Here is a 21,932-nt window from a genome sequence, read left to right on the forward strand (position 1 = left end):
AGTCGTCGTCTGCTGCCTGTCTGGGACGTTGTTGTGGCACTCTGACACTCTTGGCTTCAGCCGAGCTGTCCTCCGAGGTCGGCCAAGTCACGGTCTACATCTCTATCTCTGGCGACTCCATCTCCCCGGCCTCATCTGCCAAATCTAAATCTAACATGTGGTACTCGACCAACTGGCGGAACATGAAGTCGGCATAATGCCCCGGGAACTTGGCGATAGCGTGCTCGGTAGAGACGTTAAACAGCCGCTCGTCGCCCACAGCCTTTACCTGGACCATCTTCTCGCCGTCCGAAGAGACCCAGACGCGGTTCACGGCGACTCGCTGGTCGATCGCCGGGGACGGGGTGGTGCGCGGGGCGGACTTGGCGTCTTGGTTCTTGAACCCGTTGCCTTCGCGAATAACAGGGCGAAACGACGAGCGCATGTACGCGCGTATCAGGGCCCCGCGCTTCGGGTCGCGTAGGTCGTTCGCCGGGCACCACGAGAGGTAGGGGAGTTCGTTCCACGCGCAGTAGACCTCGAGTTGGTTGTTCTGCGTGTCAGAAGGTAGATAAGGGAAGGGAGCTCACCGTTACCCTGTGGTCTATGATCTCGCTGATGGTACGCTGCGCCTGCGGGATGTAGGGCGTTGGGTTGGGACGCGGCATTGCTGCTGGGTTTGGGTGTGGTTGTGTTGGCTGCATGGGATGGGTAGTGTAGATGGGAAGAAGTGGGGTGAGGAAGACCTGAAGAGGGCATGGGGATGCGAGCTTGACGAGGGCATCGCATTGGAGGGAAAGAGAAGGGGGAATGGGAGAGAATGAAGCAAACATGACTGTCATCATTGTATGCAGTGACAATGGGGAGTAGCCGTCGCTTCAAGCACAGAAGGGATACACAGTGAAGTCTTTGAGTGATGTTCTCGCCATTGTTTGGTGCCATTGTTCATGAGCGCGAATGATGAAGAAGCTGTGAACAACAGACTACATGCCACCAAGGCGGCCACCGCCACCGACATCACGTCGATCACCTACACACTGCTGTCCCAGTACCTGTAGTGCGTGTCCCTGCGCCACTGGTCGAGCACTTCACGGGTACTCTGCCCAGCCTGCACCCTATCCGCCATCTCGAGGATCGCGTCGCGGCTCTGCAGGGACTCGAGCACCGCCGCCCACTGGGTACTGCTGAAGGCGCCCGGGTCGCCAGACACATGGCGCGCGATTCGCTCTAGGATGTCATCTGGCAGACCCACGCGTGTCGGTGAGACGAGGAACACGCGCGCCTTCAGCACGCGGCGGCACGCGTCGTCGAGCCGATACTCGAACACCCTGTTCCGGTGGCGGATCTCGCGCAGCTCGCCGCGGCTCAGCTCCTCGGCCACGAGCTGCTGGTGCACCCCGATTCCGTCCCACACCTGCGGGTCGCCGTAGTCGTCCACGCCGAGCACGTTGCCCTCGAGCAGGAGATAAGTGTTCCACGGATTGGCGCGCAGCGCGTCCGCGACCCGCGTGACCCCGCGCCGGCCGATCTCGTTCCACCCCAGGTCGAGCGCCGTCTTGGACGGCTGCAGGAGATAATCGGCCAGCAGGGGCACGATGGGCGCACCGAGCCGGCAGTGGCTCAGGTCGAGGTGGACCGCGACGTCGCGCACCCCGCGGAGCAGGCGGGCCACGCCGTCGCTGCTGAGCGGGTTACGGCTCAGCACGACCCGGTGGAGCTTGGACCGCTGGATATGGTGCACGATGTGCGCGAGGGCCGGCGGGTCGTCCAGCTGGAGTGAGTTAGCGAGCTTCGCGCCACACGCCACGTGCCTTGATGTCGTTGTGGTCGAGGCTCAGGTGGGTCACCTGCCGCTTGCCGACATGGCGGAGGAGGCACATGGCGCCCCAGTCTGATATCTGACAGTTGGACAGCGTGAGCCGGTGCAACGCGAACAGCGGCCACTGCGCCTCGAGGTCCTTGAGGCCGTTGATGAGCGCGAGCGTGCCGACGTTGCCCAAGGGCGCAGGCGCGGGCTCGCGCACGATGAGCGTGTGTGTCGTCGGCGTGACGCGCGCCAGGATGGCGTCGGCTGCGGTCAGTTGTGTCAGCGGGCAGAGGGGCCCACCCGCGTCGCCTGCGACCAGGCCCGCTATGCTGACTTGGACGACGTTCGGGTCGGGCGGGGTAGAGGGGACGAGGGGGCGAGGGCTCATTGGGGGGACGATGGGTGACGAGATTGTGATGAGGGGTGTATATCACCGGTGAGGGAGGGTTGAGGCCGGGGCACCTGCGTTGGCGACGGACGCAGCGTGCTACCCCGCACCAGCCTCCTCGAAGAGCACGCACGAGATGTCATGAGCAGCGACGACCGTGCCGGGCTGGCCGATGGGGCGGATACCTCTGGATCCGAGCGTTAGCAGTGCCAGATAACAACGCCCGTAGGCCTGCAACCCGGCGCGGGCGTTGCATGAGCTTGCTTGTCAGCCATTGTGTCGGAGATCAGTCCTCTACTCTGCGATGATGCACGCTGGTATTGTTGGGTCAAGGCACGATGAGCGTGGGAGTGGGTGTACGTGAGGTCAGTCATCATAAGGAGCGCGACGCGACGTGGTGGTTGTCGACGTGATTAAAGTCTCGGGTCGATCTTTGGTCGACTGAATAGGAGGCGTAAAAAGGACATGGCGTGTCGTTATTTGGTTCCAAAGCAAAAGCCACTGACGCTGCGAGCGGAATGCCACCTACCATGCCATGCTCGCGCTCTTATATGCATGCAGAGGTCATATCCGCATCGTAGCACTCACTTGGCGTGCATATGTCGCTGCCCATACTCCCCGAGGTTGTCACGGGAGCCACGTGAGTCATTACGGCAAGCGCGGGACGGCGCGCGAGGTGAGGGGCGCGGGGGAGTTTTGTGCCTCGCGGGAAGCAAGTCGGCCACCACAAAGGCATACAAAAGCATACTGGACCTTGTCGTTCGACTTCTCACTTCACTCACCACACACATAATGACACAGACACACCCAGAACCAACACCAGCAACGCTGACGACGCTCGCCGCGCTCGGCCTGCCCCGCCTGCCCCCGCTCGAGCCAACACGGCGCGACGCCGCGGCGTGGGGGACGCTCAAGCCCAAGCCGCGCCAACGCGTGCTCTTCACGCACGTCGGCGCGCCGCGCTCCGTCCTCTCCAGCCGGCTGAACGCCGCGCTCGCCACCCCGGCAATGGCAGCGGCCCTCGCCCCCTCCGGGCCAGTGGCGAGCCTGGCCGCCCTGGGGCCCGTGCGCACCCGGCTCGCAGCCAACGCCGACCTGCCTGCCGCGGGGCGTACAGGCGCCAGCTCCCTCATCCTCGCGAGCCTGTTCGACCCGCTCAACGCGGCGCTGTGGGCGTCCGAGGTGGCCGGCACGGATACGACCGCGCGCGGGTGGCGCGTCGCGCCAGCACACCAGCTGCACGACGTCGAGCTGCTGCTCCGCGGCCGCCCAGTCGTGGTATACAAGCACGAGTCGAGCGCGAGCCTCCCCTCCGACGTGCTGGCGGGGCTCGCGCCGCACGTCGCCAAGCTCGTGCTCGGCGACAGCGGCGCCTGGTGCCCGCAGTGCATGGAGACGGTGGATTTCGGTATCGATATCGGCACGTTCTGCGACGAGTGCGGCACGGAGGAGGGCGCAGTGTATCGCGACCTGACGGAGGAGGTGAGCAACGCTGAGGGAAGCAGGGACACGCCGCTGACGCACACGCCAGATCTGGGCAATCTTCCAGCGCGCCCCGACAGCGCGGTATCTGCTCCTGTCGAACGACGACGCCGTGATCCTCGTCCGCAGGGCAGGCGAGTCAAAGCTCAGCATCACGTCCACGATCCCAGCGACCAAGACGAGCGCGGACAAGCTGGCCAATGCGCCGCTGACGGGCGGCATCGGGCCACTCGTGCTCGCGCTCTCCGTGCTCGACGAGGACGAGTACGCCGGTGGCTGGCCCGGCGCAAGGATACCACCCAAGCTTGAGGTGCACGGCGTGGAAGAGAACGGGTCGAACGGAGCGGCGGCCAACGGCGCCGCCGAGGTTAACGGGAAGGAGTAGCGGATCACGCGGGATTGTTCCGAAACACCGCCGCTGTGCCGCCGCGCGGCCAGCACGCGCTATACCGCAGACGCCGTGCGCCGCCGCGCCGACGCCACACGCCACGCCGTCATGTCTTCATATCTACATGCAGGGTTGTACAACTTCGTCCCGCTAATCTTTCTCTCCCGCTAACCTACTCACTCACTCGACGCGCACGACGACCTTGCCGAAATGCTTCTGAGCCTCGAGGTACGCACACGCGGCAGGCAGCTCGTCGAACACAAACACGCGCGCATCGATCACCGGCTTGATCCCGTTGGCCTCAATGGCAGAGTTGACCTCGTCAAACTGCGCGCGGGAGCCGACCCAGATGCCGCGCACGATGGCGGTATGCACCAGCGCAGAGCTGAGCCCGGGCTCAGCGCCCGACCCGTCGAGCCGGCCAACGACGGAGATGACGCCGTCGCGGCGCACTGATACGAGCGAGTGCGGCAGCGTGCTCGCGCCGCCCACGTCGATGACGTGCGCGAACCCGCCCGGCACGAGCGCGCGCGCGGCCGCGCCCCAGTCGGGCGTGGTGCGGTAGTTGAGCACGTGGTCCGCGCCGAGGGAGGTGAGGCGCGCGGCCTTGGCGAGCTGGCGGCGGCGTTAGCAAGCTCCGTCCAGCCCACGCCGAATCCTCCTCACCTGCAGCGCGAAGATCGAGACGCCGCCCGTGCCCTGGACAAGCACCCACTCGCCGGGCTTGAGCGTGCGCCCCTCCAGCCCGTAGAGGCAGTTCCAAGCAGTCACCCCAGCGACGGGGATACTCGCTGCCTCCTCGAAGCTGAGCGAGTCGGGGATGCGGACCAGGCCGTGCTCGTCGAACACGGCATACTGCGCCGCCACGCCGTCGCGTGGGCCGCCGAGCGTCGTGGAGACTTCGGCGTCGGTCACCAGGCCCGCAAAGTGGGTCTGCGCAAAGATGGGCGACACGCGGTCGCCTACACGAAAGCGGGAAACGGAGGGGCCGGTTGACGCGACGACGCCCGCGCCGTCGGAGAGCGGGATTGGGGAGGTGAGGCGCGGCCACGAGTACGTGTTGTGTAGCATCATTAGGTCGCGGAAGTTGAGGGAGAGCGCCTTGACTGGCGCGGGTCAGCGCGAGCGTTTGGGGCAAACAGCTTTGCTCACTCTTCACGAGCACCTGCGTTCCCGAGACGGCCGGCACCGGCGCCTCGCGCAGCACCAGCGCGGTGTGCGGGTCGTCCTTGCCCTCGAGCTTCCACACGCGCTGGGTGGCTGGGATGGCGGTGTGCGTCATGGTTCAATAGGGGATTGACGCTGCTTTCAGAGGTACATCCCAGCACACATAAGTAGCATTGTCGTGCCGAGCGACCCAGAGACGAACGGCCAGATGCCAAGTGAGACACGCTGACATTGCGTCGGGCCGCGTCCGATGGCGTCATGCCTCAGTGGGCGAGCGGATATCGCTTGCTGTGCAGATGCTCTTTCACGCGCGCACAACGCTGTCACATCTCAAGCTTATCTCCGGGACGCCATCAGCGCTGCTTGAGCTGCTTAGTACGCTGATGTTTGTGCTTATGTCTTGTCGGGCCGCTGCCGCCTCGGCCTCGCTCGCTATCGTACACTACTTGTAAACATCTAGACTCCGCTCCGGGAGGCGCAATGGGGTTGCGGATCATCTTTGCCCCGATGTACCTCTTGGCATGTGACGTCGTGCCCCAGATCCCCAGATCGCACGCACAAAGCGACGACGACAACGACAAGCAACTCAACAACGCACCATGCTCCTCCTTCTCCTCGCTACCTCTGTGCTCGCCGAGCACCACCACCAGCAACAACAGCACTTCATCACGCCCGACCACTCGCTGCTCCGCACGATCAAGAGCACGCCCCTGCCCACGCCACCCCTGCCGACAGTATTCGGCGTGCTCCCTTCCGACGCCGCGCCGGGCATGTTCCCGGCCCCTACGTCGGCCGTTACTGCCTCGAGCGCGCGTCGGCGGCGACGACAGCGTACCCCGGCAGGCATCACTGCGCCGCCTGTGTTTCTCGGGCTCGACGCGGTGCCGACGTCCTAAGGCCCGCCTGCCTCGCGCGGTATCCCAGCGGCCGTTGACCCGTCGAGCAGAGGGCTTGATCGTGCCCGTGATGGATCCAGGTGGCGAAGGAGGGCCCGCGGGACCTAGACAAGACACGGACTACATCGCGTCCTCCTCATCCGGACCACCACCCAGTGTGGCCTACAAGTGCGCCTCCGACACCAACCCACGCCACGCGACCTTATCCCCTCTTGGTACGCTTCTTAAGCGCGCTCTTCTCCGCCTCAGCCTCCTCCGCCTCAGCGTCCTCAGCCGGAGGACCCCCAAGCCCCGGCGCCACAAAGCGCGCAAGCGGCGGGAGGTCGAGCACCGGCACGCCAATCTCGTACGCGACAATGGCGCAGAGGCGGGCCTTGCTCGTGTCGGCGGCGGGCTGGAAGCCGTAGTACTCGCACAGGCGGAGCAGGTCGGGGGCGTCGAGCGCGTCGAGGACCTTGTACGACGTCACGGCCTGGATGTGAGCGGAGCGATACTTCTTCCCTTCCCAGCCGAGCACGCGACGTACGATCGGCGGCGCGTCGTCGCGGTCCGCGGGCTGCACGGCCGCCCACTCCTCGCCCGAGAGGTAGCGGCTGTAGTTTGACCTACTGGCCCTGTCAGTGTGGCCCCAAGGTCAACTCACCGCGCCTCATAGGCGTCGCGCCAGCGCTTGTCGGCCGCGAGGGAGCGCTCGATCGCGCACAGGCGGGCCAGCAGTCCGTCCTCGTCGTCGTGCGCCATGGCGCGCGCCTTGAGCCGCGCGGCCGCGAGGCGCTCCTCCCGCGTCGAAGAATTCGCTCGCTCCACGGCATACGTGAAGTCGAGGAGGTCGACTAGCACGTCGTCCGCGAGCGGTGGGACTAGGGGGGCGGCGAGGCGTGGATAGCTCGCCAGCAGGGGGTGTGCTCTTAGGCTCGGGTGTATGGCTATGCTGTTGTTGCTGGCGACGGGGTCGTCCTCTGCTTGGGAGGGGCCGTGCTTCGCCATGCTTGTGAGGTTGCTGTGAAGGGTGGGGAAGAGTCGAGTTGTTGTGGATTGTAGCGAGACTGTTGGAAACTCGACACTTGAGCAACCCTCTGCTCCAGTGTCTCATACGTTCCATGTGTCTGTCTCACCGGAGCCTCGCAGCCACGCCGCCGACCGCGTGAGGCAGCCAACTGCCCAACGCGAACTCAATATACCCACAGCACACGACGTGTTATCACAGTCACATGCAAAGATCTACCACAGTCTATACTACAATGCACCCAGCGGGTCCCACGCCTTGCTGTCGCCGCCCAGTGCGGCGGCTTCAAGCGCCTTGTCCTCGTCGCTCCTCTTGAGAGACGACTTGCGTGGTGGGGGTTGCGACGGCTTGGCGGCAGCGTCGGAGAGCGAGAGGTCGGCGAGGCCCTTTGCCGGCGTGGGGTCGCCCCAGGGGTTGGCACCTGTGCTGTTGTTAACTGGAGCGGAGGGTGCCCAGGTGCTGCTCTCTGGCTCAGGCTTCGCCAGCGGTGCAACCTTCGCCGCTGGCGCCGCCTCCTCCGGCGCACCCCACGGGTTCGCCTCGGACGGGATCCGCACATTGCGAGAAGGCAGCGCACCAGACGCTGACCGGCTGGGCGGGTGGCGCCCCTCGCCAATCCCCGTACCCGGCGCATAGCTCCCCATCTCCTCCTCACGCTCGTCGCGCAGCTGCGAGATGGCGTCGGTGGCCGTGGCGCGAATAGTGCTGAATGCCGACATGGCGCCAGTGCCGACGGTGCCGACGGCGGAAGACAACTGGGTCCAGTTCCAGGTCTGCGACGGCGAGGCGGGGAGACGCGCAGAGATGCCACCGAGGCGGGCGAACGGCGATGCAGAGGCTGGTGTGGATGCCGAGTCCTGCCTGACTGGGCTGGGCCGCCTCGCGACGCCCTCCTTTGCCACGCCGAGCTCTTCGGCCACCAGCCCTGCCTCAGCGTCAACTAACGGATCCGCAGACCCTTCAATAACCGGCGCGACGTCTTGGGCCGGAAACCGCGTCGCGTTCATGTCGTCGTCGGTTCGTTTGAACAGACGGTGCCAGAACTTGACGTCCTTGGCGTCGATGAACAGTACGCCGAGGTCTGCGTCGTGGTCGCGTGCGTTGCGGTCGTCGAGCTCGGGCTTGTACTCGGCGTTCAGGTAGCGCTCGCGCTGCTCTGGCCTGTCAAACCACTCCCATGCCGACACGGTGCGGTCGGTGTAGGCCCCCTTGTGTCCGTGCGCCACGCGCCGTGTCCGCTCGTTGTCGAACAGGAAGGTGCCGAACTGGCAAGAGTAGAGGTGGAACATGAGGTCGAGGAGGTACTCTTCGTTGAACTCGAAGCGCTCAGGGTGCTGCCTCTGGATCTGGCGCACCGCGTCAAGGAACTGGTGGAACACGGGCGAGATCTCCTTAAGGTGCGAGCTCGAGCTGAACGACTTGGTCACGGAGCCGAAGAACGCAGTGACGCCCTTGACAGCGTTGCCGAAGTCGTCATCGCTCTCCTCGTCGCCGTCAATGTTGTCGGGCGTCGCGGTGAACAGCTTGGTGGAGGAAAGGTGTCCCGAGCGCTGGAGGAACATGTGGCCAAACGACAGCCAGTCCTTCTCTACCAGGACCTTGAAGCCCTCGAGCGTGCGGTAGTACGGGTCGAGGCACACCTGTGCAATCGCGCTGAGCTGCGACGTGCGGTCCCATCCGTCCGAGCAGTGGATGAGTACGTGCGACGAGTTGACGTGCACGTTCTTCACGATGAGCGCGGCGCCTTCGAGGATTCCACCAATGTGCTTGATCCACCCGCTCTTCCGCAGGCGCTCGCGGTCGAGCGGCGCGCCAGTCTCGTCTGCCTCGGTCAGCGCCGATACGACCGTCTTGAGCGAGTTGCGCATGACGTGAATGTTGTCGATGCCGAGGTAAGCCTTCTTGCCAGATTTGTACCACTCCATGTTCTCCGTTCCGGCACCCTTGGCCACATTGGCGACGGCGTTGGTGGTCGGCCGGGCATCGATGATGAGGTTGGTCGTCGTGGCGCCATAGATGTGGGAGCTGGATGGGGACGGGAGGGCAGACGAGGAGGGTGATGGTGACAGAGAGTTGGAGGTAGTCGCAAAGGCCGTGTCTGGCGAGAGGTGGGAGGTGAAGATGCACTCGATCAAGCGCTCGTCCTGTGCCGAGCGCGCATTCTTGATGCCCACCATGGGCTGCGACGAGCGGGTTATTGATGCCTGGGGTGTGAGCGGCAGTGCCTTTGCATTGTTGAGGTTGGAGAAGCACATCGCTGCCGCCTCGCCTCGTGCTGCACCACCACTCCACCTCGAACCCTCCCCTCCCCATCGACCCCACTCACATGGTTAGCCCAGTGGAGGTACGACAACGCCGGTATCCTAGCCTTGGACCGATACTTTGCCGCGTAGCTGAGCACCGAGTCGGAGATGCGGCTCGGCACGACAAGTTTAGCGGGGTACGTGGGACAGAACGCATAGTCCTTGTTGACGTCGGTGAAGCGCCAGGCCTTGGTGCGGCTCCCGACGCCCTGGCGCGCAAACTCTGAGCGTGGGTTGAAGGCCGCCCAGCCTTCGCCAGCGCCGGCGGACGCGACGCGCTCGTGCTTTGGCGGCGGGGCGTGGGCTACTGGTTCGGTGCTCGGCTTCTCGGGCGACGTCGAGAGGGGGAGTGCCGAGGTCGTCGCTTGCGGCGTCTTGCTCCCCTCTGCTGGGGGGAGGTGGTAGAAGAATGCGTAGAGGTTCTCGACCGAGCCTGCGGGTGTCAGGCTGCCTGCAAGAGCACACCCGTTCGCCGACTTACTCGACACGGCGCAGTCGCGCACGCTCTGCCACACGTCCTCTGCGCCGCCTTCGCGGTCGCGCGTAAAGTACAGAATGTAGTTATCGAACGTCTTGGTGCCGACCACCAGAGGAAAGCGGCCAGAGGTGGGCTTGTCGCCGCTCGGCACGAGGGGCAGCCGCTGCAGGCGGTTGACGGTGGGGTACGGGATCCATACCTCGTCGAGCTCTTCCTCCGAGTGTGCCGGCGGCGTGGGGCAGAAGAGCAGGTGGTGCGGGGTGAGGTGCAGCGTGCCCTCGTGCTGTGTCCTCTCGTGCGGCGGGGCGGGGTCGGCGCGTTCGAGGATCACCCGCTCGACTTTGGCGACTTTGATGGCGTCCATTGTGGGTGGGGCTGGTGGCGAGTGGCGAGCCGCAGCTGCCGTGAGGTTGGAGGAGGAGGGAGAGAAGAAGAAGGAGGGGAGCTCGAGGTCGTTGTCGTCGTTGGCGGCGGCGGCGGCGACGGACTCGCGGCGCGCGCGTTGGCTAGCCAGCCAGCGCAGCGAGGTGCAGTTGCGTCACTGGGACAGAATTTATTCGGCCACCGGGCTTAGGGCGTGACGCTGGGATAGTGAGACCAGTGGGGGTCCATTGCGATGCATGCAAGTGCATTGTGCGTCGTGAAGCGCTGTAGAGGCCTGTACACATGTACATGGTGGTGCGTACAGCATGATTGATAACGAGAAGTGATGAGCGCAGCGCAGTGTCGAACAGCGATGCGCCGATTGGCTCGGGGCGATCATCGGCGAGCGCGTCTCGGGCGCACCTCGCTGCTCGTCCTCGCTGTACCGACAACAACAAGGCGACTACTATGATATCCAACTCTGACTTGCGCTTACTCTCACTGACAATGCGCGGATGCTCGTCCGTGTCTCGAGCATACGGCCGCGTCTTCCCGCTCACGCCGCCGACGAGCCCGCCGAGGGGGGATATCCACCCCCCTCACCATCACGGCCCACCCACTCACACACTCCCACTGACACCCTCCTCTCCTTTCATTCTCCTCACGCACAACCCAGCAAGACCTCCAGCACGCTTCCTCGAGCTCCTCACATTGTCGGACACTGGCCGCCCCCGATGCCGCCCCACCCCGGAAAACCTCGCGCGCGCCGACGCCCCGCCCAGCGCCACCGGAACAAGCCGGACTCGTCGCCATCCACATGGGCGGCGTCGGCACAGGTGACAGCCTGGCGGCCGCCTCGACCGCCTCCTCCAAGCCACATGTGTCGCGGTGACTACCTGTGCACGGGGGGTGCCTTCCTGATAATTTCGGCCGCGAGCCGACATGCCAAGCGTCGCTTGCTTGTGTTTTTTTGCTGCTGCTGCAAGCTACAAGCTGCAAGCTGCACGCTGCGTCCTGCAACGTGCCCGCCCCATTTCTGCCGCAAGATGCATTACCGGGCCGCGTCGCGCACTGCGCCACGGCCGTGCTGACTTTGATTTTGTTACTTAGAAGACACCACCGTTGGCGGCCTTCTTGCTGTGGGAGTGTTAGTGGACTGGACAAGGAAGGAGGGAAGGCGGATGGCGGCCGCGGCGCAGGGGGATGCAAACACGGGTACGCGATACGAGTCACGCAGTGTATCGTACACTGCGGCCCCTTGCGCATCGCGTCCCGCTGTCCCCGTGCAGCCATCGCCGTTTCCCTCCCGAGCATCACACGCACTTGTGGTACCAAACCGAGAAGAAGGGGAGACCGAAGCCGGCTGGGAGTCATCAGTCGCAGTTCTTCCATCTCGCCCATCGCACACCCCGCGACGCCCTACTCACTGGCAGCGTAGACGACGAACTTGGTGGCGAACCAGGCCTTGTTGCGGACCGAGGTGGGGAGGACGCTGCGGAGGGGTTAGTACTTGGCCCGACGCCTTTTGCGACAAGCCCAACGCACTGGTCGACAGTGTTCTCGACGTGGAGGGCGCGGACCTGCTGCTGAGGGCGGGCGACGTTGCGGGCGGCGGCGCGGAGGGCCTGGGTGCGGATGATCATGGACATGTTTGGTGGTGTGGAGTGGTGAGTGGTGTGTGGTGGATGCAGGTGTGGTGAGTTGAGTTGAGATGCGGAATGGAGCGGGAGTAGCAAGCAGGTGTGGGTGAGCCAGTAGCGAGCGACGCAGGACTGGGAGTCGTCGTGATGGGAGGGAGACTCTGCCTGCTGCCTGGGTGCAAACTGCTGCCAGCCGGCGACCTTCCCTGCCACTGTAGTGTGCACGGCCTCTGCGCCTGCCTGCGAGTGACTGCCTGGGTGACACTCATCCAGGGTGAGGCAAATTTGATCCCGCGACATCGTGAAACGGAGTTGGTCGGATTTTGATGGAGCGGAAGTATAATCGCGTGGATACCACGCTCAATCAGGGCGGGATCAGATTCACGTCGCGGTGGTGGAGGTTGTCTGTGATGAGGGCGATCGTGACGATGGATGAATCGACTGACAAAACGACAACAACAGCGACAACAACAATCACGACGACGGCGACGACAGCAACAACAACAGCGACGACGGTGACAAAGGACGAAAAGCGCCAAAGTTGCTCCGAGCTAACGACGACGGGTTTCCATCTCACCGGCGTGACTCGCACGCCATGGCCACATCACCACCACCCCCGCCCGGGCCTTCCTCACCTTCCTCCATCCCCTGCACCCTCAACGGCCGCTACCTCAACGCAAAGACAAGTCACCCCTTGACAATAAAGTACATCGGGCCGCTTCCACCCAACACGACGTCGGCGACGACGTGGTTCGGGGTCGAGTACGACGACCCGGCAAACGGCAAGGGCCACGACGGAGTCTACAGGGGCGAGCAGGTATTCCGCGCGCGGCAGGCGGGCGCGGGCGCGTTTATCAAGTATGCGCCAGGCGTACTTCTCGCTGGTTCGACGCTCGTCGATGCAGTGCAAGAGCGCTACGGGCCGCTCGTGCCCGGCCAGGAGGAGGCAGAAGTGGCCGCCAGCGCTCCGGGCGCGGACGACGTCGTGCTCGGCTCGTCGAACGCCGCGATCGTCGTCGAGGCGCCCAACCTTGATGGTGTGCGGAAACGGATCGGCCAGCTCGAACGACGCAAGGAGATCGGGTTCGAGGGCGAGTGGGTCGCGTCGCTGGGTGGGAGCGCCGAGCAGCGCAGGGTGTTCAAGGAGCGGCTGGCAGGTGGGTTCAATGTTGTGACTGTCCCTAACCCGCCAGGCGTGCGCACCCTCGATCTGTCGCGTAACCTCGTGTCGACTTGGAGCGAGATGGCCGACATTGTCGCGCACCTCACCGGCCTGAGGAGTCTGATCTTGAAGTGAGTTGAGGTGATACTGTCTTCCCTGACCAACTCCCAGCCACTCGCGCACACTGTGCACACCCGACCTCGACGACGAGCAGCGTGCCCCGCTTCGACAAGTGTTTGGCAACATCACCGAGCTTCACCTCGGCAATGCGGCGCTCTCGTGGGCAGAGGTGAGGTTGCATGTCTCCGGTGGACCTGACGCCAGGCGCTCGACATCGCTTCAGTGTTCCCCAACCTCGAGGTGCTGTTCCTCAACGATAATGCACTGTTGTCCAGCCTGGAGAGGCGGGCGGATCAGGACGTCGCGGCGTGTTTGCCTAAACTCAAGACGCTGAGCTTGGACAACTGTCCTCTTGGAGACTGGGCGGCGATTGGTGCAGAGCTGGTTCATCTCCCGAGGTGGGTGCTGCTTGTGTTTGGTTGGGCGTACCCATACTCATTTCTCAGCCTCGAAGCCCTCAACCTGAGCGGTGTCCCAGTATCGACGATCCCATCACCCACCTCACCACCATTCATCCATCTCACCCGCCTCGTGATGTCCGACTCGCGCCTCGCAGCGTGGCGCGACATTGACGAGCTCAATCAGTGGACAAGTGGCAAGCTTGAACACCTCAGGATATCATTCGTGCCGAGGGATCCAGCCGCAAGCCCGGTGTTGATATCGGGCGACGCGCGCGTCGACCGGTCGTTCCTCATCGCCAAGCTGTCATCCCTCACAACGTTGAACGGGTCGCAGGTGGGTTCGACGCTGCTTCAGTTGCCTGACCCGCCAGATCACATACTTTGAACGCACCGACGCCGAGCTGTACTACCTCCACGCCGTGGACCGCATTGACGGCCCCAAGTCCGAGTGGGGCCAGTACGACGACCTGCAGCGCAAGCATGGGCAGGCCGAGAAGCTCGCGCCGGTGAAACCGACCAACCTCAAGTCGAAGATGATGAGTGAGTGCTGTCTGCAGTTTGGCACGCAGCACTAACACCCCAGACATACATGTCATCCCGCCCAGCGGCGAGACGCTCACCCTCCGCCTTCTGCGCACCGCGCAGGTTGCCGTGCTCAAGAAGCGCGTCGCAAAGCAGATGCACCTCGACGCCGTGGCGATTTTCACGGCCAGACCCGCTCTGTTTGAGGGCATGTGGGAGCCCGTGGAGGAGATGGACGAGGGGGTGGAGCTTGGAATGTGGCTGTCAGACGGGGACACGGTGCTTGCCGTGGTGTAGGCGGGGCAATGTGTGTGGTGTAGTGTTGTACATAAGACTTGCATGGTTGAAGCGGTCCCCAAGGTGACGGCGAATGTTGTTGATAACCCTTACCCTCACATGATGACACAACCGCCGACACGCCGAGCCCTGGCAATCGGCCCGGCCAAGTCCGTCGAGGCTGAGTAGCCGGGTATACAAACCCCGACTACAACTCCACATCTCGACTTGGCATCACCCATCTCATCCATCCCTCCACAATGACAGTTCCCAAAGACGAGGTGTCGCGCCTGGCGCTGACTTCGATTCTCGGGAGTCTCCCCAAGGCGGAGCTCGACTCGATTCTGTCCTCCCCGCCCTTCCTGCCGCAGTCCCACCTGCTGAACGCGCGCGACATCGGCCTCGTCCCGGACTCGGCCGTGCGCCCAGGGCTCGTCTACCGCTCAGCGCAGGTCAGCACCGAAGCGCCAGCCGTCGCCTGGATCAAGGAGCACGTCGCGGCCATTGTCGACCTGCGCGCCGAGCGCGAGCGCAAGAATAACCCCGACCCCGAGGTGCCTGGCGTGCGCGCAATCTGGGAGCCGACCGAGACGATCCGGCACGGCCTCAACCCGTCCGACTTTGTCGAGGGCGACGGCAGCTCGGCGTGGGGCGGGCGATACGTCGACATGCTGTCCGAGTTCCGGCCCACGCTGCGCGTCGTGCTCGAGCATGTGCGGGATAAGCCTGGCCAGGGGATCCTCGTGCACTGTACTGGTGAGTTCGAGCGAGGCGGGATATCATCTGCGGCTAGCGCCGAAGCACGTTGGTGCTCGCGTTCCGTGTTGTGTTCTTGGCGACGACGCTCGCTGACCCGCGCGCCCGCAGCCGGCCGCGACCGTACCGGCGTCACCATCGGCCTGCTGCACCATCTTGCGGGCACGCCGCCGGCAGCAATCCTGTACGACTACATGCTCACGCGGCTCGGCATCGAGCCCGGGCGCGGGGTGATGAACGGCGCGCTCAAGGCTGCCGCGGGCATCGAGAACGGCAAGGGCGAAGAGCTCGACTATGTTGAGGCGCTCGCCGAGGCGGCCAAGAAGCCCGGGTTCTTGAACATGGCCGAGCTGCGCCCTACCTTCTGGACCTTCCTCGAGAACGGCGTCGTCGAGCGGTTCGGCTCCTGGGAGCGGTACGTCCGCCTGCCGTACCCTGACGGCGGGCTGGGCTTCTCGGACGCCGACGTGGAGGCGATCAAGCGGAACCTGCGCAGGCCGCAGTCTGTGCTGTAGCGCGGGGTGGTGGTGTAGAGATAGAAGGGCGGTATGGAATGATTCATCGCGGGAATACTGATGGCCAAAGATGGGTTACTGAGTCTAACAGCGTCGCTATAATGGCGCCGACGCGTTCCTGCGGTGCGTCTTACGCCGACTAGGCTGCCGGCCAAGCGGCGCAAAGTGCCGGCAATCCACGCCGTCGGCGCACGCACAGGCCCCGAGCGCGTGCAGGAGCCCGCTTGCGCGGGACCGGAGGTACACGCTCCCCGCCCAGCTGGCCGCGTCGCGGCACCCGCCCGCGCGCCACGGGCCAAGATCGAGCTCGAGCACGTCGAGCACGGCGCCGCGGGAGAGGGCGCACAGCGCCGCCTGCCGCTGTTGGGCTGGGGCAGCGTCGATCGCGGTGCGCCAGAGGGCTTCGTACACTGCCAAAAAGGCCAGTGTGCTGCTCAGCGCTGTGGCGTGGTTGCACAGGTTGACGAGGCGGCCCTGCGCGCTGGCTTCTTTCGCGAGGTGCACGACCGCGCTGACGAGCGACCGGACGGACGCGATGGGCGCATGCGCGGCGACGCGGGCTGCCGGGGAGGCGGGCTGGCGCAGGGCGCTGACGAGCTTGGCTTGCAGCTCGGCGTACACGGTCTCGGGGTCAAGTGAGGGGTTGACAACATCTGTCGTCAGCGCAGCGATGGCCTATACTCACCCGTGTCGCGGTCGAGGCCGTACACAATGGCGATGACGCGCGCGACCTCGTCGCCGTCGGGCGCCTGCCCGCGAGCCTGGGGCAAGGGCAGCCCCGCCCTCTGCCGCCCCCTCACCCTCGCGCGCTCGATGGTGCCGTGTTCCGCGTCGAGGTGCGCGAGGCGCGCAAAGACGTCATAGTGCGCCAAGTACTCGCTGAGCGCTGGCCTGGGCGTCGGCGCCGCGGTGGCCCATGCGTGTGCCGCGGTCACGGCCGAGACGGTGCGGAAGGAGTGGTACGAGGATGCTGTGTGGGCGTGTTTTGTTGCGAGCGCCTGTGTGTCAGCGGGGCTCGGGACGCGAGCTTACGCTGCCCGCCTGCTGTAGCTCGTCGAACTGGTTCTTGCGGTACGACGGGAAGAGCGACATGCGGGTTAGGAAGGCGACCGTCGAGAGCTTGGGTGCGGGGCCGAGCCGGCGGAACGCGGACAGGTGGTTGCCCATTGCGTGTGGTGGGCTTGAGGTCAATGTCGATGAGAGAGAGAGAGGGCGGTGGTGATGATGCTGGGCTGGAGAATGGCGCTTCATCGCTCTTGTATCTCTCTGATTGTGATGGAGCAGTGCAGCGACGTTGACAAGGCCGCGAAGGCTACAATGGCTTGACGCGTCTCGTCTCATTGTTATCGTTTCCATCACAGTGTGAGTACGCACTGTCGCATGCTCGCATGCAGCAAACAAAAGAATGGTTTGCACCGGCTCTACTCGCATTCGAACACCCTTGCAATCATCCATGTTGCCTCTTGTCGTCTCGATCGTGCAGAACCAAGGTTATGTTCCAACTGCACTGTAGTATGCCAGTGTAGTGGGCCGCCGTCAGGCTAGCAGCTAGACGTGCCCGGGGGTCACACTCGGGCCACGGGGTGCAGTATGCATGCTGAGACGCAGACACCTACCCCACGAACGTCGCGACATCCTCGCACCACATGTACGACCCAGCACCGCCACAGCGGTGGTGTGGCCTCTGTCCATCGCAGCCATAATCACACACCGCTGCGTACGAATACCCCGAGTACTCAATGCACATTATGTACACAATACCGCCCCTTACTGAGCGAAGGCCACGCTGCGTACTCGCTCACACCAACGCCACGCCACGCCACCCCATCCCTCAACCCCCGTCGCGTCGGTCCAGCACCGCCCGCCAACTTGGCGGGTGGGGATAGTCAGTGGTCTTGAACCACTGGTCTGAGGTTCGAGGGGCACAGAATCCGGTCCTGAGGCGTCAGGCGACGGGTTCGGGGGGTAGGGTTGGTCTCCTTTCGTATGTCTGTGTGTGTGTGGACTGTGCGGCAAGGCGAGATGGGGAGCATCAGTGAGTTGACATTGCTCGCGCATCGTCCAGTTTTTGTCCGTTTGCCTCGTGCCGTCGGCGGTACGTCAGTAAGCTGGTCCCGACCACCGTCCGAGGTCACCGTAGTGCATATGTACACACACTCGCCAGCTCGCCAGTGTCCCGAGCCGACGGAGCAAGACCTCGACGCGGCTACTCGAGCTCTTGGCCCGGCACGCTCCCATCGGCAGTCAGCGCAGTCAGCAGCACGCGAGCGAGCACGCGGCCAGTCGTCAGTTCGTCGCCATCGCCCCATCGCCGGAGGTAGGCGGTGAAGCGTGGCCCCAGCAGCATGGTCGATGTTGTTGTCGACGACGATGCAGCGATGTTGACCGCCAGAAACATCCTCGAGCTCCGGCTCACCGGCGGTAGGCGGCGATAACGCCGGCGCTATGGCCCGTTATCGGCGGTGACTCCCCCGACTGGGCGGTTTAAATAGAAGAATGAGTCGCGATGATGTGCTGCTGCTCTTTCTTGTCGACGGCTCGGCTGGTTCCGAGCATGCACCAACATGGTGTCATGCGGCTAGCTAGTGCGCGACAGCGCAGCGCTGCTCGAGCGCCGCGCGTATAAAGATGGGAGGTGCGACATGACGACTGCACACAGATCCAGCATCACAAACTCACTCACTCACCATGGCCCCCATCGCCCTCACCCAAACGACGCGCGAAATCACCGAGGCCGACCTCGCGGCGTCGCGCGCGCAGATCGAGGCTGCCAACGTCGGCCAGAAGGGCTTCACGGGCTTCGGCGTGCCCCCCGACGCCGCGCTGCGTCGCTACCTGAAAGCAGGCATCGACCTGTCGTCCGGATACCCGGCGTACCCCCGCCGCCCGGACGTCGCCGGCGCGAGCGTCGGCGAGGCGCACCTCCGTGGCGGGAAGCCGTATGTCGACCCTGGCACGCGCGCGGATAAGGACAAGAAGGCGCTCTTTGGCGCTGCGAGCGCGGTGCGCAACCTCACCAAGCATATCGGGGTGGGTGGGGGGAGTGGTGGGGGAGCTGACGCCGCCAGACGGAGATTGTCGGCCTCCAGCTCGCCGACCTGACCGACACGCAGCGCGACGAGCTCGCCCTCCTCGTCGCGGAGCGCGGCGTCGTCTTCTTCCGCGACCAAGACCTCAGCCCGCACGACCAGCTCGCGCTGGGCAAGTACCTCGGCGACGGCGCCGTGCACCGCGACGACTCGATCGCCAACGTGCCCGGGTTCGAGGACAGCTTGACGGTCGTGTGGGAGACGGCGCGGCTGTACAAGCGGAGCTTTCGTAACCCGTGGCCCGAGTACGATGTTGGCCGCGGACACGGGTGGCACGTCGACGAGATCTACCAGCCTGTCACGCTGGGGTACACGCACCTGTACCAGGACACGGTGCCGGACGACTCGGGCGACACGCTCTGGGCGAGCGGGTATGCGGCGTATGACCTGCTGAGTCCTGGGCTCAAGAAGATTGTCGACGGACTGACGTGAGTGCGCGGGAGTGGGCTTTTAGACTACCACTGACACCCACGCCCAGCGGCATCTACAAGTCGCAGATCACGTACAAGCCCGCCGACAGCGCGTCCGGCGCTGAAGTCCCGGTGCTCCACCGCGCGCCGCTGGTGCGCACCCACCCCGCGACGGGGTGGAAGACGCTCTTCACCGCGTCGCGCGGGCTGATCGGCCTCGAGGGCTTCGACAAGGCCGAGTCGGACGTGCTCATCAAGTATCTCAACGACGTGGCCGAGAACAGCATCGAGACGCAGGTGCGCTTCCACTGGACGCCGGGCACCAGCGCGATCTGGGACAACCGCGTCGTGATCCACACGATCGCGCGCGACTTTGACGGCGAGCGCCACGGCACGCGCGTGTCGTCGCTTTCTGACAAGCCCGTGTTCGACCCGGCGAGCAAGAGCCGCGGCGAGGCGCTCGGCATCGCGGGGTGGACTACGCCCGCTTGGGACGTCGAGCAGTTCTTCAAGTCCGGGTACTCTGCGTAATGGCATGCATGTCATCGCTGGTAGAATGCCGTAGTATGCATCCATGTCATCGTCGATCGTTGATAAGGCCTGCATGATGCATCACAGGTGTAAGGTGTTGGTGCCAAGAACACTGCCTCTGACGTCAATGCGATGCACCCCTCACAGCTCGGGGCGATGCGGCCAGGCGGCGGCGAGCGGCGACGCGCGGAGCACAGCCAGGAGACAACAACGCGACAGCCGGCCTTAGACCTTTAGTACTTTCTCATTGCATACTCTCTCTCTAACATCCACTACACACATACACACGCATCCACGCCACAGGATACACACGCACCATGGGCATCGCAGCGGCAATGTGTAAGCACGCACAGGAATCACCGCTGACATGGCAGTGCTCGCGGGCATCGCGTACGTCGTGATCAAGAAGGCGACGAAGAACAGCAACAAGCCGCAACAGATTGCGTACGGCGCGCCAGCACCGGGCGGGTGGGGCGGCGTTGGCGGCGGTTACGGAGGGTATGCGGGCCGTGATGCGCAAACACAACAGTACGGAGGGCAGCAGCAACAATACGGCCAGCAGCAGCAGTACGGACAACAACAACAGTACGGCCAGCAACAAGGTTGGGGCGGCCCTCCTTCCGGCCCTCCGGGTGGCGGATACGGCGGCCCGCCCGGCTACGACCAGTACGGCCAGCAGCAGCAGCAGTATGGCCAGCAACAGGGCTACGGCGGACAGCAGGGTTACGGCGGCCAGCAACAGTACGGGCAGTACGGCGCGCGCGACCACCCGAACCAGCGCGCGGGTGTCGGCACGGCCCTGGGCGGCGCGGCGCTCGGCGTCGGGGCGGCATACGGCATCTCGCAGCTCATGTCTGGCCCCACGCCGCAGGGCGGGCCGGACTTTGGCCGCGTGATGCAGGTGCTCATGCAGTGTGTGCAGGAGGTGGGTCGGGCTGTGTTTTGTTGACAGACGACTGAAGCTCACACACACCCCAGCAACGCATCGGCGCGTTCTACCGCGACCAGCGCTCGGTCGAAGCCGTCGCCAACCGCATCGTGCAGACCGGCGCGGCGCAGCGCATCGCGCAGGGCTGGCAGATCCCCCCGCCGATCGCCATCGACCTCATCAAGATGGCGCTGTTTGACACTGTTATCCTTGTCGACGACTCGGGGAGCATGCGGTTTGAGCAGAAGGGGTCGCGTATTGAGGACCTGATCCAGTGAGTGGGCGGTGTGGGGCGGGGCGTGGCTAGGGGAGTGGGAGGGAGGTGTGTGAGGCAGACCTAACGCCCGCAGGATCCTGGCCAAGGTCGCTGGCGCGGCAAGCTTGTTCGATGACGACGGATTGTGAGTGTCACCCCCTCCCGCAGAGCGCCGCTGAACGCCCCAGCCAAATCCGCTTCCTCAACTCGACCATGGCGCCCAACAACATCACGACGGAAGAAGCGGCCGTCAACCTGATCCAGCAGGTCAAGTTTGACGGGCGCACGCCGCTCGGCACGGCGCTCGACCAGAAGATCCTGCAGCCCCTCCTCATGGCGCCGGCAAGGGCAGGCCAGCTGCGCAAGCCGCTGCACATCATCATCATCACGGACGGCGAGCCGAACGGCGAGCCGCGCGAGACGCTGCGCAACGTGATTGTGCGCACGAACCGCGAGCTGCGCAACTCGCCTTACGGCCCAGATGCGGTCAGCTACCAGCTCGCGCAGGTAGGCAACGACACGTCGGCGCAAAAGTTCCTCTCGTCCCTCGATGACGACCGCGAGATTGGCGGCCTCGTCGACCAGACCATGGACTACGACTTTGAGCGCGACGAGATGCGCCGCAAGACCGGGCAGGACCTCACGCCGCAGCTCTGGCTGATGAAGCTGCTTCTTGGCGCCATTGACGACAGCTACGACTCGAAGGACGAGTAGGGGGCGTGAGCAGAGAGCTTATAGTGCCACTCTGATGTCCATACACGAAGAAGCAGAGTGCTGTATATGCATGTACGATGAGAAGTTGCGAAGTTTACAGCTCCACCTCGTGTCGATCTGTACGTGCCGCGTCGTCGGACGTGTCCGTCGAGTGGCGCTGGGCGGCTAACACTGCTTACAGGGGCCGCGACACTGGTTTCATTCACCGCGGGCGGCTGGTCTCTCTTGTGCCGCGCCGCCGCGTCGCGTCGCAACGGCTGTCAACGCCACGGCATGTCCCTCTGCACGTGTGGAGCCGCGAGCCGCAGAACACGGCAAGTGGGCAAGACGAGGGGAGGAGGCAGGAGGCACCCGC

At 64.5% G+C, this 21,932-nt stretch overlaps 13 protein-coding genes across 13 annotated transcripts; 6 read left to right on the top strand and 7 right to left on the bottom strand.

The window, feature by feature from the left end:
• Positions 1-94: 94 nt before the first annotated feature.
• Positions 95-647, bottom strand: LOC62_04G006511 (uncharacterized protein; the record flags this gene model as incomplete). Its single annotated transcript, XM_062773080.1, has 2 exons — positions 95-532; positions 570-647. The coding sequence occupies 2 exons, from the start codon at positions 645-647 to the stop codon at positions 95-97; spliced, it is 516 nt and encodes a 171-aa protein (XP_062629064.1).
• Positions 648-1,009: 362 nt separating this feature from the next.
• On the bottom strand, positions 1,010-2,174 carry LOC62_04G006512 (uncharacterized protein; the record flags this gene model as incomplete). Its single annotated transcript, XM_062773081.1, has 3 exons — positions 1,010-1,750; positions 1,782-2,050; positions 2,087-2,174. The coding sequence occupies 3 exons, from the start codon at positions 2,172-2,174 to the stop codon at positions 1,010-1,012; spliced, it is 1,098 nt and encodes a 365-aa protein (XP_062629065.1).
• Positions 2,175-2,966: 792 nt separating this feature from the next.
• Positions 2,967-4,041, top strand: LOC62_04G006513 (uncharacterized protein; the record flags this gene model as incomplete). Its single annotated transcript, XM_062773082.1, has 2 exons — positions 2,967-3,656; positions 3,706-4,041. The coding sequence occupies 2 exons, from the start codon at positions 2,967-2,969 to the stop codon at positions 4,039-4,041; spliced, it is 1,026 nt and encodes a 341-aa protein (XP_062629066.1).
• Positions 4,042-4,224: 183 nt separating this feature from the next.
• Positions 4,225-5,326, bottom strand: SPBC1773.06c_2 (Zinc-type alcohol dehydrogenase-like protein; the record flags this gene model as incomplete). Its single annotated transcript, XM_062773083.1, has 3 exons — positions 4,225-4,659; positions 4,711-5,150; positions 5,197-5,326. 3 exons carry the CDS (start codon positions 5,324-5,326, stop codon positions 4,225-4,227), a joined length of 1,005 nt encoding a protein of 334 aa, XP_062629067.1.
• Positions 5,327-5,810: 484 nt separating this feature from the next.
• On the top strand, positions 5,811-6,107 carry LOC62_04G006515 (uncharacterized protein; the record flags this gene model as incomplete). Its single annotated transcript, XM_062773084.1, has 1 exon — positions 5,811-6,107. The coding sequence occupies one exon, from the start codon at positions 5,811-5,813 to the stop codon at positions 6,105-6,107; it is 297 nt and encodes a 98-aa protein (XP_062629068.1).
• A 202-nt stretch (positions 6,108-6,309) lies between these two features.
• On the bottom strand, positions 6,310-7,094 carry LOC62_04G006516 (uncharacterized protein; the record flags this gene model as incomplete). Its single annotated transcript, XM_062773085.1, has 3 exons — positions 6,310-6,579; positions 6,634-6,715; positions 6,751-7,094. 3 exons carry the CDS (start codon positions 7,092-7,094, stop codon positions 6,310-6,312), a joined length of 696 nt encoding a protein of 231 aa, XP_062629069.1.
• Positions 7,095-7,304: 210 nt separating this feature from the next.
• SPAC19A8.03 (Phosphoinositide 3-phosphatase) lies at positions 7,305-10,298 on the bottom strand. Its single transcript, XM_062773086.1, has 3 exons — positions 9,898-10,298; positions 9,440-9,849; positions 7,305-9,317 (listed from the first exon to the last, which is right to left on the bottom strand). The coding sequence occupies exons 1-3, from the start codon at positions 10,256-10,258 to the stop codon at positions 7,344-7,346; spliced, it is 2,745 nt and encodes a 914-aa protein (XP_062629070.1). The 5' UTR covers positions 10,259-10,298; the 3' UTR covers positions 7,305-7,343.
• Positions 10,299-11,296: 998 nt separating this feature from the next.
• Positions 11,297-11,942, bottom strand: LOC62_04G006518 (uncharacterized protein). The gene is made up of 4 exons (XM_062773087.1): positions 11,803-11,942; positions 11,685-11,749; positions 11,581-11,620; positions 11,297-11,394 (listed from the first exon to the last, which is right to left on the bottom strand). The coding sequence occupies exons 1-4, from the start codon at positions 11,904-11,906 to the stop codon at positions 11,364-11,366; spliced, it is 240 nt and encodes a 79-aa protein (XP_062629071.1). The 5' UTR covers positions 11,907-11,942; the 3' UTR covers positions 11,297-11,363.
• A 550-nt stretch (positions 11,943-12,492) lies between these two features.
• On the top strand, positions 12,493-14,405 carry Tbce (Tubulin-specific chaperone E; the record flags this gene model as incomplete). Its single annotated transcript, XM_062773088.1, has 7 exons — positions 12,493-13,054; positions 13,091-13,190; positions 13,231-13,348; positions 13,384-13,577; positions 13,626-13,914; positions 13,952-14,120; positions 14,164-14,405. The coding sequence occupies 7 exons, from the start codon at positions 12,493-12,495 to the stop codon at positions 14,397-14,399; spliced, it is 1,668 nt and encodes a 555-aa protein (XP_062629072.1). The 3' UTR covers positions 14,400-14,405.
• A 217-nt stretch (positions 14,406-14,622) lies between these two features.
• iphP (Tyrosine-protein phosphatase) lies at positions 14,623-15,689 on the top strand. The gene is made up of 2 exons (XM_062773089.1): positions 14,623-15,134; positions 15,246-15,689. Exons 1-2 carry the CDS (start codon positions 14,639-14,641, stop codon positions 15,647-15,649), a joined length of 900 nt encoding a protein of 299 aa, XP_062629073.1. The 5' UTR covers positions 14,623-14,638; the 3' UTR covers positions 15,650-15,689.
• Positions 15,690-15,745: 56 nt separating this feature from the next.
• LOC62_04G006521 (uncharacterized protein) lies at positions 15,746-16,816 on the bottom strand (the record flags this gene model as incomplete). The annotated part of the gene is made up of 3 exons (XM_062773090.1): positions 15,746-16,302; positions 16,335-16,647; positions 16,682-16,816. The coding sequence occupies 3 exons, from the start codon at positions 16,814-16,816 to the stop codon at positions 15,746-15,748; spliced, it is 1,005 nt and encodes a 334-aa protein (XP_062629074.1).
• A 1,521-nt stretch (positions 16,817-18,337) lies between these two features.
• On the top strand, positions 18,338-19,679 carry SPBC460.04c_4 (Putative alpha-ketoglutarate-dependent sulfonate dioxygenase; the record flags this gene model as incomplete). The annotated part of the gene is made up of 3 exons (XM_062773091.1): positions 18,338-18,679; positions 18,718-19,166; positions 19,217-19,679. 3 exons carry the CDS (start codon positions 18,338-18,340, stop codon positions 19,677-19,679), a joined length of 1,254 nt encoding a protein of 417 aa, XP_062629075.1.
• Positions 19,680-19,930: 251 nt separating this feature from the next.
• On the top strand, positions 19,931-21,669 carry LOC62_04G006523 (uncharacterized protein). The gene is made up of 5 exons (XM_062773092.1): positions 19,931-20,018; positions 20,054-20,604; positions 20,658-20,881; positions 20,958-21,008; positions 21,052-21,669. Exons 1-5 carry the CDS (start codon positions 19,997-19,999, stop codon positions 21,575-21,577), a joined length of 1,374 nt encoding a protein of 457 aa, XP_062629076.1. The 5' UTR covers positions 19,931-19,996; the 3' UTR covers positions 21,578-21,669.
• The last annotated feature ends 263 nt before the right edge of the window (positions 21,670-21,932 follow it).

The sequence above is a fragment of the Vanrija pseudolonga genome, chromosome 4 (assembly GCF_020906515.1).
Source record: "Vanrija pseudolonga chromosome 4, complete sequence".
NCBI lineage: Eukaryota > Fungi > Basidiomycota > Tremellomycetes > Trichosporonales > Trichosporonaceae > Vanrija > Vanrija pseudolonga.

What these genes read in the sequence shown, in the direction of transcription:
- SPAC19A8.03 (XM_062773086.1), bottom strand. Translation starts at nt 10,258, where the DNA reads ATGGACGCCATCAAAGTCGCCAAAGTCGAGCGGGTGATCCTCGAACGC. An exon ending in GCGCGACTGCGCCGTGTCGA is followed by an intron (nt 9,850 to 9,897) that starts GTAAGTCGGCGA and finishes TGACACCCGCAG; the next exon opens with GCTCGGTCGAGAACCTCTAC. An exon ending in ACCTCCACTGGGCTAACCAT is followed by an intron (nt 9,318 to 9,439) that starts GTGAGTGGGGTC and finishes CTCACACCCCAG; the next exon opens with GCATCAATAACCCGCTCGTC.
- LOC62_04G006518 (XM_062773087.1), bottom strand. Translation starts at nt 11,906, where the DNA reads ATGTCCATGATCATCCGCACCCAGGCCCTCCGCGCCGCCGCCCGCAAC. An exon ending in GTCGAGAACACTGTCGACCA is followed by an intron (nt 11,750 to 11,802) that starts GTGCGTTGGGCT and finishes ACCCCTCCGCAG; the next exon opens with CGTCCTCCCCACCTCGGTCC. An exon ending in TTCTCGGTTTGGTACCACAA is followed by an intron (nt 11,395 to 11,580) that starts GTGCGTGTGATG and finishes ACACTCCCACAG; the next exon opens with CAAGAAGGCCGCCAACGGTG.
- iphP (XM_062773089.1), top strand. Translation starts at nt 14,639, where the DNA reads ATGACAGTTCCCAAAGACGAGGTGTCGCGCCTGGCGCTGACTTCGATT. An exon ending in GATCCTCGTGCACTGTACTG is followed by an intron (nt 15,135 to 15,245) that starts GTGAGTTCGAGC and finishes GCGCGCCCGCAG; the next exon opens with CCGGCCGCGACCGTACCGGC.
- LOC62_04G006523 (XM_062773092.1), top strand. Translation starts at nt 19,997, where the DNA reads ATGGGCATCGCAGCGGCAATGT. An exon ending in GGGCATCGCAGCGGCAATGT is followed by an intron (nt 20,019 to 20,053) that starts GTAAGCACGCAC and finishes CTGACATGGCAG; the next exon opens with TGCTCGCGGGCATCGCGTAC. An exon ending in CGTATTGAGGACCTGATCCA is followed by an intron (nt 20,882 to 20,957) that starts GTGAGTGGGCGG and finishes TAACGCCCGCAG; the next exon opens with GATCCTGGCCAAGGTCGCTG.